At 41.2% G+C, this 16,488-nt stretch overlaps 1 protein-coding gene across 4 annotated transcripts in view; it reads left to right on the top strand.

The window, feature by feature from the left end:
- LOC139465667 (serine/threonine-protein phosphatase 6 regulatory ankyrin repeat subunit B-like) overlaps nt 1-16,488 on the top strand; it is a 229,112-nt gene that overhangs the window by 165,328 nt on the left and 47,296 nt on the right. For all 4 annotated transcript variants that reach the window (XM_071247412.1, XM_071247411.1, XM_071247418.1 and 1 more), the window contains 3 exons: nt 9,201-9,268; nt 9,698-9,890; nt 10,343-10,393. In XM_071247412.1, the coding sequence (XP_071103513.1) occupies nt 9,201-9,268; nt 9,698-9,890; nt 10,343-10,393 (312 nt within the window). The remainder of the gene's footprint in view (nt 1-9,200; nt 9,269-9,697; nt 9,891-10,342; nt 10,394-16,488) is intronic.

Genomic DNA, 16,488 nt, shown 5'->3' with positions numbered 1-16,488 from the left:
TAAACAATGTGTAAAACAAACCAAATCAATTCGAAAATATCAGCAATGCTAATGAACATTGTTGTAAGTGCCAAGCTGGGGGGTTTAATACTATTTCAAAGGTTGCGACTCTCGTTAATAATAATATAATAGTAGTGGTGACATTTTAGCTTGAGTGCGTTGACCTTTCTCATAAATATGAGACAAGGAGAGTAACTGCTTATGAAATAAATACAGATTCAAGTCGTTACATTTTCAATGGCCTAAAACACTACTTTGCTCCTTTTTATCAAAAAGACTAGAAATTATTTATATCGCGTTGAAGTGTGTGTGTGTGTGTGTGAGAGAGAGAGAGAGAGAGAGAGAGAGAGAGAGAGAGAGAGAGGGTGAGTAAGTTTACGCCACTTTTAGCAATATTCAGGCAATATCACGGCGGGGGATACCAGAAATGGCCTTCACACATTGTCGGGAATCGAACCCGGGTCTTCGGCGTGATGATCGAACGCTTTAGCCACTAGGCTACCCTACCGCCCCATGTGAGTATGTGCAGTTGCAACACGTGTGCAGAAGAACGTTCGTTCGGAAATGCCCACCTTCACACAGACATCCATCTGTCTACCATCCTCTCCCTCTCTGTACAGGGCGTACACCTTCATCCTGTAACACCCATCCTTATATACAACGTATGCATCTTCATCAAGCTACTTCTATCACCATCACTCCTATATAGAAAACATGCACTATGTAGCTAAGACAGACACTACAAAAGACTAGTACGTGGGTTCGCCCCGGGGATGTTCTTTGTTATATCCCAGAACTCTAAATGCACAATGGCGGGTTTCAGGCGGTGAACCTGCGTCACTTTGGGCATTTATCCCACATTTAACTTTGTGATAAAACTGAACTGCAATGTTTATTATAAAGCGTTGTTAAAGCAGTTTCATCATCTCCCCTTTTCAGTCCTCGATCCACCCTCTTTACACAACCTTCTACCCTTTTATTCTACTTTTATCCCACATTAAGCTATAAGTGATAAAACTGAATAACAATTCTACAATTTTATCTCTCTATCATCTACCTCTCCGTCTATCATCCATCCATCTACATCCTCTCCCTCCATCATCCATCCATCTACATCCTCTCCCTCCATCAATCTGACTACCGTCCTCTCCGTCTAACATCAATCCATCTACATCCTCTCCCTCCATCATCCATCCATCTACATCCTCTCCCTCCATCAATCTGACTACCGTCCTCTCCGTCTAACATCCATCCATCTACATCCTCTCCCTCCATCATCCATCCATCTACATCCTCTCCCTCCATCAATCTGACTACCGTCCTCTCCGTCTAACATCCATCCATCTACATCCTCTCCATCTCCCTCCATCATCCATCCATCTACATCCTCTCCCTCCCTCGTACCATCTGTCTATAGCCTCTCCCTACATCATCCATCCATCTACATCCTCTCCCTCCATCAATCTGTCTACCGTCCTCTCCGTCTATCATCCATCCATCTACATCCTCTCCCTCCATCATCCATCCATCTACATCCTCTCCCTCCATCAATCTGACTACCGTCCTCTCTGTCTATCATCCATCCATCTACACCCTCTCCCTCCATCATCCATCCTTCTACATCCTCTCCCTCCATCATCCATCCATCTACATCCTCTCCCTCCATCAATCTGTCTACCGTCCACTCCGTCCATCATCCATCCATCTACATCCTCTCCCTCTATCATCCATCCATCTACATCCTCTCCCTCCAACATTCATTCATCTACATCCTCTCCCTCTATCATCCATCTATCTACATCCTCTCCGTCCATCATCCATCCATCTACATCCTCTCCCTCCATCATCCATCCATCTACATCCTCTCCCTCTCTCTCCATCATCCATCCATCTACATCCTCTCCCTCCCTCATACCATCTGTCTACAGCCTCTCCCTCCATCCATCTGTCTACCGTCCTCTCCGTCCATCATCAAGCCATCTACATCCTCTCCCTCTATCATCCATCCATCTTCCATCCTCCCAATCCCTCTCTCTACCATCCTCTCCATCCATCCATCTACCAACCTCTCCACTCATCTACAATCCTCTCCATCCATCTATCTGCCATCCTCTCCCTCCATCACCCATCAATCTACAACCTCCCATCCATCTGTCTACCATCCTCTCCATCCTCCCACCCACCAATCTGCCTTCCCATTCATCAATCTACCATCCTCTCCATCCATCCATCCATCCTACAATCTACAATCCTCTCCATCAATCTACTATCTTCTCCATCAATCTACCATCCTCTCCATCAACCTACCCTCCTTCCCAGCAATCAATCTACCATCCTTCTCATCCATCCACCAATCTACAATCCTCTCCGTCAATCTACTATCCTCTCCATCAATCTACCATCCTCTCCATCAACCTACCCTCCTTCCCAGCAATCAATCTACCATCCTTCTCATCCATCCCCTCCATCCATCCATCTACCATCATTCCCATCCATAATTCTACCATTATCTCCTTCCATCCACCCATCTACCATCCTCTTCATCCATTAATCTACCATCCCCTCCAGCCCTTTACCATCCCCATCCATCCATCTGCCTCTCAATCCATCCTTCTTCCATCCTCTCCATCCATTATTCCCACCATCCCTTTACCATCCCCATCCATCCATCCTTCTTCCAACCTCTCTATCCATTAATCTACCATCCCTTTACCATCCCCATCAATCCATCTACCTCTCCATCCATCCTACTTACATCCTCCCCATCCATTAAACTACCATCCCTTTAACATCCCAATCCATCCATCTACTATCACAGCCATCACTCTACCCCTCCATCCATTTACATCCCCATCCATCCATCTACCTCTCATCCATCCTTCTTCCATCCTCTCAAACCATTAATCTACCATCCCTTTACCCTCCCCATCCATCAGTCTACCTCTCCATCCTTTTACCCTCCCCATCCATCCATCTACCTCTCCACCCATCCGTCTACCATCTTCTCCATCCATTAATCTACCATCCTTTTACCCTCCCCATCCATCCATCTACCTCTCCATCCATCTACTTTCACATCAATTCATCTCTCCATCCTTTTACCATCCCCCATCCACTTTTCCACCCATCCTTCTTCATCCCCCATCCATTATCTACCTCTCCATCCATGTACCATCCCCATCCATCCATCTACCCCTCCATCCTTTTACCATCCCCATCCATCCATCTACCTCTCCGCCCATCCTTCTTCAATCCCCGTCCATTATCTACCTCTCCATCCATCTACTATCACATCCATCCCTCTACCCCTCCATCCTCATACCATCCCCATCCGGCCATCTACCTCTCCACCCATCCGTCTTCCATCTCATCATCCTTCTCCACCTAAAAGGATCTAAACGTCGCCTTTACAGCAATTAAAGAAGCTGTTATCCATACATTGTGTCTACTTGTCGGGAAACACCCGGGCTACTACAAACAGCCAAACACAGGTATAAGTGTATTACCTTAAACGTGGCTTGAAACAGCGTCTCACCTCACCGCGTCCCGTATTTTCGTATACCCGATGACAATCATACTCCGGGTAATAAGTGTAACAATTCACGACGCTTAGTTCACTTTAATAGCACTGTTGAAACATTACCTGTCTAAATGTTAAACATGAAGTATCCTTAATAGTATTACTCTCCAGATGACTGAACAAGATGCACTTACAGCGGCGTTAACTAATTGCTATACTGAAAGGCATCGCTAACGACCCACACAGTCGAGTGTACGTGATTGGTGATGTGTTGACATCCTTGCAAGTGAGATGGGATCGATGTATACATTGCTCTACCGATGGTATCATTAAGTCATTTGGAACATAGTCACTGGAGGTTAGATGAGTTTATATAATTATCTCCCACTGACGTAATTTAATTGTTTGTCCCGCCTGACACACGTGGTTCTCCAGACGTCGGGAATCAGTCGAGCGTGACCACGCAACTTGAGTCACGCCGAGGGGAGTGACTTGAATATAGTCTGTTTCTTATTGAGAGGCATACAGGCCATCAAACAAATATATTCAGTACAGCCAATGCAAGTCTATAATATTTGGCAAGTCTAGATTACTGCAGTATCAGTAACTGAAAATGAAAGTTCATTTCAGAGACTAGATGTTAGTCTACCGTGCTGGGGACAGAATGGATAATGATACGTGTTATGGGCGGCGTACTTACCGTTACCACCCCGTGGGGTTTCATGGCTAGAGTAGGGCCCCAGCAACCTATACTTATTGTGAGAGGCGATTAAGTGGATCGACTGGACAGTGTATTGGTTGATTGCCGACGGCGAGGGACGTTGCTCTTAATATCAAATTGTTTGAAAGGCGTTTCTTAGAGGTTCACGTATGATTCATTATACTGTAATATTAATAACCTATTTGTGTGGTCCATGCAGGTTCTACCCGTGAAGATCCGGGTTAGAATTGGTCTTCAGCAACCCATGCTAGCAGTAAAAGGCGACTGTGCTTGTGAGAGGCGACTAACGGGATCGTGTGGTCAGGCTTACTGACTTGGTTGATGCATGTCATCGTATCCCAACTGCGTAGATCGATGCCCATGATGTCAATCAATTAATTGTCTTATCCAAACTCGATGGGGTTTTTTACAGACCGCCGTCATATAGCTCGAATATTCTTGAGTGCGGCTTTAAACAAACAAACAAATACAAACCATGCAGTAAGCGGGTGAGTGAGTATGGTTTTACGCCGCTTTTAGCAATATTCCAGCAATATCACAGCGGGTGACACCAGAAATGGGCTTCACACACTGTACCCATGTCAGGAATCGAACCCGGGTCTTCGGCGTGACGAACGAACGCCTTAACCACTCGGCTACCCGACCGCCCCTACAAACCATGCAGGGTCGATTATTTACATGACGTTGTGATATAGTTGGAATATTTCTGTCTAAACAACAAACAAACTCTAAAAAACAACTTGTTTCTACAGACAGCAATGTTCATGTGCGGCGGTGGATGACCAAGTTCATGTTTGGTTCATAAAGAAGAAGACTCGGGTTTGATTCCGAATCTGTAAACAGATCTGAGCAAAGTCCAACGCCGTCGGAGTATCCGTCGACACAACTCTTATGACCATCATGGGTTTCCAGGGATCTCTTCTAACCTGGAATCCCCATGTGATCCCCGTGGGGTTTCCGGATTACAATTGGTCCGCAGCAACCTCTTCTGGTCGTGAGGGAGACTTAATGGTTCTGGCGGTCGGGCTCAGTGACTTGGTTATTGGCGTGTTATCGTACTCCTGCAGCGTGGATCGATGCTCATGATGTCAATCATTGGAATGTCTTGCCGAGTCTCGATTATTTACAGACCGCCGTCAAATAGCTGGGCTATTGCTGATTGCGGCATTAAATAACAAACAGACACACACGCACATGCATACTCATACACACACAGCAATCAATGTGGCCACCTGACCGCATCCGTGGTCTAGTGGTACAGCGTCCGCCCAGAGAGCGGAAGGTCTGGGGTTTGATCCCCGGCCGCGTCATACCAAAAGACGTTAAAAGATGGTACTTGTTGTTACCCTGTCTGGCGCTCGGCATTAAGGGGCTAAAACAAGGACTGGTCGACTCGGAGTCAGTATACTGTGTCTGAGTGGGGTATTCATGTTAAACTGCGGTTATGGTATCTCAGTGAGCTAGCACTATAAATCGGCATCAGTCTGGACTAGTACAAGCAGCCACACAAACACACACACGTACATGCACGTCGCTACATAAGTGCAAAAATCTTGGACGCGACGTTAAACCCCATTTCACCTCACCTCGCCTCACCTCACCTCACCTCGCATTGTGGCCCCCGGATTCCCAACTCAGTCGCCTCTTTTTAAATATTTTTTTTTTATAACGTAGATCCATTTAGCGGGGCGTATAATTTATGATAAATACTTTGTATACGACTGTTATGGCCACGAGTTTCAAAATAGCAGTGCTCTGCTATATTGATGTTATTAGTCGAAGTTTAAAAACGAAACAATCGATAACCGGCTTGGGGACAATCAATATGCATAGAGATTATTTCAACATATGTGGGTATGCACTGTAATGTTTAGATACGAAAGTACACCAACACAGGGGCCATGTGTCGACAATGACATTGAAACATATAATCAATGACATATACCATAAATAAATGCTGAACAAGAACATCGCCTTGTCTGAACACCAACCGAAATCTACCAAATCAAGTTCTAGTGAGCTCAGTTCACGGCAAAACAAGTGATTCACGTGATGAGGAATGTCCACCAACTTCACCCCCACCCCCCGTGAGATATTTGTGTGGGTGGGGAGATCAAGGATATTTGGGAGAGGTTGCAGGTTTACTTCTTTCAATATGTTCTTCCGCTCACTGAACCGGAAGATTTTTTGAAAGGTTCCCGTTGATTTCCCCAACAGCTGCCCACGTTACACGTATGTGACCAGACAATATAATACTATATACTACGAGTTCTTATATATTTCAAATTGTGGCTAAAAATTAAATCAACAGGAAATGGTTATTCGGAGGTATTCAGGTATCATAGTTGTGTTTTGGACATTAACTTTGCGGAGTTTCGGCGACAGTTTTCGGTCAAGTAACGTTCTGGTAACGTTGGTTATTTTCAAGTAAATTTCGACGCGTGTATACTACAGCACAATGGGTTCGGCTGTTTCCATGATGAGTCTTCTTATAATGAGGTGGGCGGGGAAGGGCCCCATACTTCGCTGTATTACATACCTTCCTTCTTCCTACTGAAATGGAAGGTTATGGATGGGTGGAATCTATTTCTCCGACGCCGTAAACAGAAGAGCATTGCTATTATTTTCAAATAATAAATGGCTAAGAGCCACACATCGAAAACGAAACAGAGCAGAACAGGAAATTGGGAAGTATTATGAACGACCTTTGTATTGCCTAACGATAAATGCTAAATAAATTCTTCCTTCATATTTTTTTCACATTTGGTAATCGTTAAATCTTGATTTGGTAGGCAGGGTTGGCCCAGATATAATATTCCTATTAATACTCTCAATTCCTACATGTTATTATAGTTAATCAAACCAAAAGAAAGTGAAGAAAAAACATTCTTTCATATTACGACAGTTAATCGGTCATGCCATGGCAGATTAACTTTAGTACTATGAAAATAAGCGGGTGTTCTCTTAACTTCTTTTGCGTTTCTGTGATGGCATGACAGATAAAAAAAATTATTTTTTTAAATTGGGTGGTCTTTAAATGTTTTGAGAAGTATTTATATCTGACTTTGTTTTTATAAAATCTTTGAGCACAACACATTCATCAATTTGGACTGACGTCGTTAATTGTGGTTATTTCTACTGAGCCCAGTCCGGCTGAGGTCGTTACTAACAGACATGACCCGTGAAGATCCGGGGTAAAATAGGACTTTAGCAACCCATGCTTGTCGTAAGAGGCGACTAAATGGATCCGGTGGTCAATCACTTGATTGTCTGGTTCAGACTCGATTTTTTTACAGACCGCCGTCATATAGCTGGAATATTGCTGAGTGTGGCGTTAAACAATAAACAAACAAACAAACAGACATATCTACACCTTCAAGTGTACAATATTTCTGATATCCCCGATCAAAAGCTCTCTCTCTCTCTCTCTCTCTCTCTCTCTCTCTCTCTCTCTCTCTCCTGACTTTCAGACATTTACACCCTTTCTGTCGCGTTTCTATTAACTATTGCAAAATCAATTAATATTCGGACAAATATAAAATGCATGAGCTTAATGTTCCATGAAGAAGAATCTATTATGTTAGGTCTAAGTTTAACGACAATCACTGCTCAATAATGAATCCGAACTGATGACTCACAATGCCAATATAATATGTCAAACATTCATTATCAAATGAAACAAGCATCTTTATGAATAATTATTTGAATATAAATGCAGTATTTTCTTCACCAAATATATACCTTTGCTTAATGTACCATATGCCTTTTACAATAACATAATTTCATAGCAAAGAAATAATAAGAAATGATTTGGAAGATATCTCTTTTATAGAAAGCTATTTCTGAAAGGAATCAGTGTTGGTGATGTGGAAATCATAAATTAAGTTTCAATTTACCCTGAATTTTAAAGTGGAAATTGCACAACCCGGAAAATAAAATAATATCCCAATGCGGCGTACCATCACTGTCATGCGAATATAGTAATCGAATGATGTGTAGTTAGCCGTTGTATATATCGGAAAAATGTAATGGGCACGTGCCATCACGTATAACATATGTACGTCCTTCTTAGTTTTATATGAAATTATGTGAAAATTAAAGAGACGAATAACTGATAATTCCGATAGACGTTCGGGTTATTCCTTTCCACGTTGCTCATGGGGATTCAGGGTTTTGAGGCCTAAAGGATCGGGTGGTCAGGCTCGGTGACTTGGGTGATCACGTGTCAACTTAACCTGACGTAGTGAATCGTTACTTATAATATCAATCACTGGATTGCTTGGTCCAGACTCGATTATTTACAGACCGCTGGAGCCGGAGCATTACTGAGTGTGCCGCTAAACAACAAAAACAAACACACCGCTCGATTGTCTATAGTGAATGTGTGTCAGATACGGGACGCACTGTGACATACATAATAAACGAAGTGAAAACGGCAATGGTATTAATTGATAATCAACCCCTCTTTATTTAATGATAGAATTAGGCAAGTCAGGCAAAAAAGGATTACTACTTAATAAACGGGATCGCCAGTAGGTTTGAGATACAGTTAACCTGAGACAATCCATCAGCAATACACAAACGCCAATCCCGGATGCCTGGTGGATTACACGAGACGTGAAACGATTTTATTTTCATGGTTTATTCAACTTCACACACGAGGTCAGCGAGTCATCTGACCGCGATATGGAACAACTTTCAACCCTTCCCCCCTCTCCTTCAAAATGTTCTCGCCCGGACGCCTAATTGACAGGATTTTACTGATTTCCCCCCTCCGCACAAATCGGACAATTCACAGAACAAAGAAAATATTAAAGCAATCGTGGTCGATGAGTAGATATTTATGTATGGAGCTTACACAATAAATTCCAATGAATAAATATCCGTGATTATTTTGTGAAGATATGGTGTATATTGTGCGTCAGACACCGGTGAATATTCTGCACTTTGTGTTTTCAGAGGGAGGAGAACGGAACAGCCTGATGACAACTTGATAGTCGGAGACGCGCGAGCGAATCGTCTACGAGGTGTGACTTGTTTCTATGTTATTTTATTGAGTATTTGTTATATTTTGATCGATTTCTATTGTTTGATGTAATAGGTCTCTAATAGTTCTTCACTTTGTGATAAGATATAGCCAACAAGACGGCATGAGTGCCCGTCTAGGTTGATCCGAGCCGAGTCCTTTGTGTGCAAATAACTCATGTTTGTCGACTGAGTGTATTTGGAGAACATTTGGTTTATCTCAACTATTGCCTGGCTTTTTTGTCCGTTCTGATCACCTATACTTCTTATTCTACCTCTTCGCCACATACAGGCGAGTCCTGATTCACCCGTTCAGGTAATATTTTCACGAAATCTAGGAAGTTGGCTAAAACTTCTGTGTTATGGTCACTCGATCCTTGTTATCGGTGGTGAACGAGATTGAGATCCGAGGGCCTTTATTTCTGTTTCAGTTCAGAAGGGATATTGGATCTACCTGAATATGTCTACGTCACATGCACAGCCCGGACCCTCCGGAGGCTCGGCCTCGGGGGTGGGGGCGACCAGCGGGCGGAACCCCAGTGCTAGTAGTGGAAGAGGGGGGCAAGGCGAAAAAGAGACAAAACCCACAAAATTGAGCAAGGCTCCTAGCACCAGTGCACGCAGGTAACTGTCTTACTGAATATATTTATATTACAGATTGATTCAATATACCTGCACAGTGTATACAACGCATACCACGCTCTATAACTTGATACAGTTCAATAGCAGCAGCAGTGTATTCGCTATATCCCCACGTGCACAACTCTACCCTAGCTCATTTGCATATAAGCTTTTTCGCCCTCTTGTCGCTTATGAAAACACTCTACGATCAAAGTAAGATCATATTTGGAAAGCCCTCGATACGATCTTTCCAATGGTGTATGACAATTTATGATCCGATTTACGGTTAAGTGATAATTTGCGAATTACCCTTCGTGGCTTTCCAAACCTTCGATCGCCATATTGTTTGGTGATCTTTACTCGAGTTGACCTAATCAAAGACAAGTTTGGCGTACATTGTAGATTGTGATCAGTTTCGCAGCGTCACATGACACATGGTATTTCATTCTGTTTAGATTGCAAAGAGAGCTGGCCGAAATAACATTGGATCCGCCACCAAATTGCAGGTAGGTACATTCAATACTATTACTAACTCATGTGATAACAGCCTTATAGCATGTGCCTACCTAGATTGTGTGATGAGATGATGATAGCGTGACGATTATTTACATATTCAACATACTTTCTTTTCACACTTGCATTCCAGCACTGTCAGTTATTATGATAACAAAACATTCAGTTTGTGCTGGTATTATACATACCAGTATGCAAAATAATATCTGTTAACAACGCATTAGATTTCTGAAGATTCTGAAATCTGAAGATCTGATTCCCCATTATGAATGTCATTATCTAATCAAGGGATACTGTTTATGAATTTAGTTCGACATCTAAATTTTTTATAGCTTTTGTCCCTACACCTCACACACACCGAGCTAACTGACTGAACATGGCTGGATATGATTTAATAGGAGGTTATTGACCTTGATCACCATAACCAAGTTTTTCCTTTTTTATGTTGATATTATTACGGTATTGCTTTGAAAAATATCTCTATGCATGTGCCTACAATCCCCTATGAAAGCTTTACTGTCTTTTAAACAGGAGCAGTAAAAGCTTTAATTAGCCTGTCATTATGTAATGACTTTCTTATAGTTCCCACCCTAGGAATTTACCTGTACACTATTTTCAAGAAGGTAAGAGGACAGCAGCCAGTACACTGAGGATTAACTCCAACAGTTGAGAAAGTGAAGTGACTGAGTGTGACCGCCCACTAGATGTAGTCTATCTGACAGCGGAATATTCTCAGTGCTGCTTTTATCTCTACAGTTTCGGAAGTTTTGATTAACAAATGACAAGTGTTTGTCAGGGCCTTGTATTTGGTAGGCTTAATTTGCTGAAGTAAACATATATATTTTACAATTTGACTGGAATATTCTCCCCAAAGGAACTCCCCTGCACAGGATATCATAGACGTTACCTGGCCAGGATGCCACATGCCCTCAAGTGTGATGTCTTCCCCATTGTAACCCAGTGTACAGACTAACTGAATCCGAACCCTTCCCCCGGGTTCCGCCCCGAACCCTCTCCCCCCTGACCCCGCCCCGAACCCTCTCCCCTGGACCCCGCCCCGAACCCTCAATGAAATATTTGTTTTCTTTCATTTTTTTTCTCTGAGTAGGTCTCGTAGGTATTAAGTTTGTATGCCCAGCCAGACCAAACTGTGCTCTTCTATGTATCTCATGTACCTGTGCTCTTGCTGGAAACAAAAACCATAATGAAAAAAAGAAAAGAAGTTTATGAGCCCCTGCTAATGTGATTGACTGACATTTGTAAATTACTGGCTTCACGTTTGTAACAAGAGGTTGCTCTGTATGTCATATTATATCCTCAGTTTGTGTATATTCCCATGTAAACATTCACCCTGTAGACAGTTCTTTTATGCTGTTCAGAATCCACCCACCGTAGGGTGACTATATTGTTACAGGGTCTTGTTATTGTGTCTCGATGAATTTCGCACCTGTCATGGGTGGAGTGACGTGGTGATTAACGATAGTTGGTGTGTTACATAAGTATCCTGGTATGAATAAGAGATTAACATGTTCTTATATTGATTAAGAGGATCTAGACAAAATGTGCAAATTATCTGATAGAAGACTTCCGTTTGAATTATGAGTTGTTGCAACCATATTTTGCAGGAAGTAATTTTGTTGCATTACAACTCCCAAGTATAATACACACACGAGAAAAAGTTTTGTGTAAACAACAAACCTTGTGAAATAATGTCTTAAATTAGGGAAAAAAGGAGTGACTGCAGTGGATGATTGGAAAAAATGTTTCACTGTGTCAAGGTCTGGATTAGGCCCGGCTTATTGAAAGGGTTTTTTACATTGACTTACAAAAGTGGGAGTCGGGGAAACCCCCAATAATTACTTTTAAGGGTCCTTGCAGGCAATGTGAGTGTCTTGTAATGGAAGGATATGGTGTAGTCTAATGTGCATCTTGATAATACTTTAGAGCCTGAATGAATCAATGCCCATGTGGACAGTGGTCATTATTGATGGATGAAATAACAGCAGTCACTGCTCTTGATGCTGAGTAGGTACAATGAATATTATTGTGCATCCTTTTGGATGCAGAAAACTGTTTTCTGCGTCCATCACTGCTCTTGATATGCAGTAGGTACAATGAATATTATTGTGCATCCTTTTGGATGCAGAAAACTGTTTTCTGCGTCCATCACTGCTCTTGATATGCAGTAGGTACAATGAATATTATTGTGCATCTTTTGGGACCCAGTAAATTTTTGTCTGCCTCCATTCTCTACATTTATATGTACTGGACGCACTCTTGTGCGTCACGTAAAACCCTGAAAGCTGTTTTGGCTGTAGAGTCTACCATGACACTCTACTTCTAAGACTACTAGAATATAGATGCTTTTATTAAGGGGTGAAGGTATTGTCATTCAAACATCGACAACCACATATATACCATTGTTAATTGTTGAATGTACAATAGGTGTTGGAAGCTTTTCAATAATGAATATGTGATAAACCATCCTTACCCCCAGTAATTTAAAAAATGTCTCTGCTTACTCATTGGTATCATATGTCCAAACTGAGAAGCCTATGTTTTGCTTAATTGTTTTTTTCTTCTTTATGAGGTTATTTACTTTCATTTAGGTGTTAGATAGTATGATCATAATAGTACACCTGTAGTATTTAATTGTAACTAGATTATTGCCAAGCGCGACGTTAAACAACAAACAAAAATAAATGGTGGATACGAAAATGCAAGTTAAGATGTATTTTGTGACATAGTCCTATCACAAGTTTAACATGGGTTTGGTCTCGAGCATTTGAAAATAAGTTGAAAATGATTGCTCATTACAGAAGCCATTTTCTGTATTGAAGATACTGTAGGTTTGTGTTCCTGATGGAAACAGGATGGAGTATGTGTTTTTATCATTGTGTAAAGATGAATGTCCTAAATCTCAAGACCTGAGTTATTCTATCATGACTGTTTATATACATGCATTGGTTCATGTTGTTGTCCTTCTCATTAATATAGATACAGCTGTCAGATTTAAATTATTTCCGGACGTGGCATGTAAATGAAAAAAACCCGGTCTACTTCTGATACAAAAGGAAATTGCCACTGCTTTGAATACTGGCCGCTTTCCTTGTTCAATTTTGCACTTAGAAGAAAGCAAACAGGTCATTCAAGTACGTGTATTGATATTTACTCCATGCCATTTATTCAATGTCCAGGAGGTCTTTTGGACTGTTGTAGCTTAACTTGCGTGTTATGAGAGCTTATGGAGACCTTTGAAGCAAGATAGATGGATTTTAATAATGCTATGTTGAGTTATGTGTTTAATTTGAAAATAGGTTAATAATTAATGAATTTTTATTCAACTTGTTTGGTTTGTTTGTTTGTTTGTTGTTTTACGCCGCACACAGCAATATTCCAGCTATATGACGGGGTTTATAAATAATCAAGTCTGGACCAGACAGTCCAGTGATTAATATCATGAGCATCGATCCATGCAATAGTGGATCGATGACATGCATCAACCAAGTCACCGAGTCTGACAACCTGATCCTGTTAGTCGCCTTTTACGTCAAGCAAAGTCGCCTTTTACGTCAAGCATGGATTGCTGAAGACCTGTTCTACCCCGGATCTTCATGGGTCTCCATATATGAACCACGCAGCTTGATCAGACGAGGTTCTGCTGCACGTGGGTAGTGATGAACCTGATGCTTGCATTCCCCCGCAGTAAAATGGCAGCAACTTTGCTATGATTGATATATATGCAATAGCATGCTCATCAATTGATAATTTACATTTGTGCACCTGAAATAGAAATTTTTTGAGTTCCTAAGCATTCTAAGACTGATGTTTTGTTTGAAATTCATTTGTTGGTCATGTTTGGTATATCCTGGTTTTCCATAAGTGGTTATGATACGTTCAGTGAAAATCTGTCAAGAAAACATGTTGTGTAGCATAGTGTTATTTTAGTGATTGATGGTAATAAATTATTGATCAGTTGCCCTGTTTTGATGTAAACTGATAATGTAGAAAAATGTTATTAAATCTTAGATGTTCAGTGTTGAGCAGTTCTGTAGGTCTGCAGATTTGCACTTATGATTAGGTTTCATTAACGAGTAGCATATGGTGTAAGTGCCTATGTATCGTCAAGCAATTATTACCCATAGGGCAAGGGTATCCGTGCAATTATATTCAGTTATTCTCACTGAGTGTTGTCATTTTTCCTTCATGCTGATTGGCTATTCTGCACCAATTGTTCTATTGTGTACAAGGGGGCCACAGAAACTAAGTCATATGGACACACTGTTGCAAGTACTTGAAGGTGATGTCATCCATTGCGCATGATGTCACAGGTGAATTTATGTGATGTGGTTCCAACAATAGTGTTACTGATGTCAAAAGGTCATATCAGGAATCTCGCACTTTTCTACAATTTCTCTAGTAATGTACAGAAAAACCTACTCTCAGTTACAACTTTTATTCACTCTGGAATGATAATCTGTCATTCGTATTAATTTGTATTTAGTTCTCTCAATATTTATTCATTCTGTCATTTTCAGTTAGATATTAAGATCCGGGCTCTTCAGCAATTCATGCTTGCCACTAAAGGCAACTATGTTTGTCGTAAGAGGCGACTAATGGGATCAGGTGGTCAGGTTGATGCAAGTCATCATATCCCAATTTTGTGAATCGAAGCTCGTGACATCAATCGCTTGATTTTCTGGTACAGACTCGATTATTTACTAACCGCCATCATATAGCTGGAATATTGCTGAGAGCAGCAAACAAACAAACTAATAGTTAGATATTAAGGCTTCTGAAATTCAAATCCTGACAGTAATCGCTCAAGTTACAGGCCAGTAGTTCAAGGTGCCACTCCTCCCAATGCAGCTGTGTTACGAAGCTGCCAGGAGTCACTGCTGGTGGATTTAAACCAAGATTTACCCAGAATAGGATTCTTTGTTCATCACCAAAGATACATTCCTCTGCGAGCTGCTTTGTTTGAGCTGTTACCAACATGCAGGGATACAACTTAAAATAAAGTTGTTTTAGATCCCAACTAAACTAATCACCATTTGAATTAAGTTTTGGTTGGGTAGCCTAGTGGTTGAAGCATTCGCTGATCATGTGGTAGGCCAGGGTTTGATTCCCAAATGGGTATAATGTATGAAGCCCTTTTCTTGTGTCGCCTACCATGATATGGGTGGAATATTGCTATATACAGGGAAATACGTACTGGGAAAATACAACCCCTGGTGGTTAGACTCGGACATTGGTTGATAGCATGTTTTGTACACTGATGCAATTGCTGCTCATAATATTAATCACTGGATAGTCTGTTACAGTTAATTCTTTATAGGCTGCTGTCATGTGACTGGAATGTTTCGGAGTGGGGAAAACAAATAAAACAAAAACATGATCGGTACAGTTTACAGTCATACTGGCTGTGTGTTTACCATTGACCAGGGCTTGTGTTGGTAGGATATTGTACAGATAGGGGTAATAGATAATTCATTTGAACTACTGAACTTTGTCACCTGTTCAAGCTTGTGTTCACAACATGTTCTAAGGTGGCTACTGATTGCCTGGCTGATCGTGTCATAGAAGTCAATGTGGATCGTTGCTCACGCTATCAGTCACTGGTTTGATTGCTTGATTATGACAGCCTACCATGATATTGCTGTATGTTTTGCTGATATTGTTGTATATATTGCTATATATATTGCCATATATATATCGCTATATATATTGCTATTGCTGTATGTATTTCTGTATATATTGCTGATATTGCTGTATATATTTGCTGATAATGCTGTATATATTGCTGATATTGCTATATATATTACTGTGCTGATATTGCTATATATATTGCTGTATGTATTGCTGATATTGCTGTATATATTGCTGATATTACTGTATATTTTGCTAATATTGCTGTATATATGGCTGATATTGCTCACCTTGGCATAAAACCACAAGTCACACTCATTTCACTGATAAATATTTCTCCAGTCCTTTTTAGAGGCATGTATTTTTAAGACTGGATGTACATTCCCCTCGTTTGCCTTGATAGTGTAGGTGCACTTAGTTGACTCTGTCTGATTGAGTA

The sequence above is a fragment of the Haliotis cracherodii genome, unplaced genomic scaffold, assembly GCF_022045235.1.
Source record: "Haliotis cracherodii isolate W230 unplaced genomic scaffold, xgHalCrac1.p SCAF_18, whole genome shotgun sequence".
Classification (NCBI taxonomy): Eukaryota; Metazoa; Mollusca; class Gastropoda; order Lepetellida; family Haliotidae; genus Haliotis; species Haliotis cracherodii.
The sequence above is the reverse complement of the archived record's forward strand: the minus strand, read 5'-3'. Positions and strand labels throughout refer to the sequence as shown.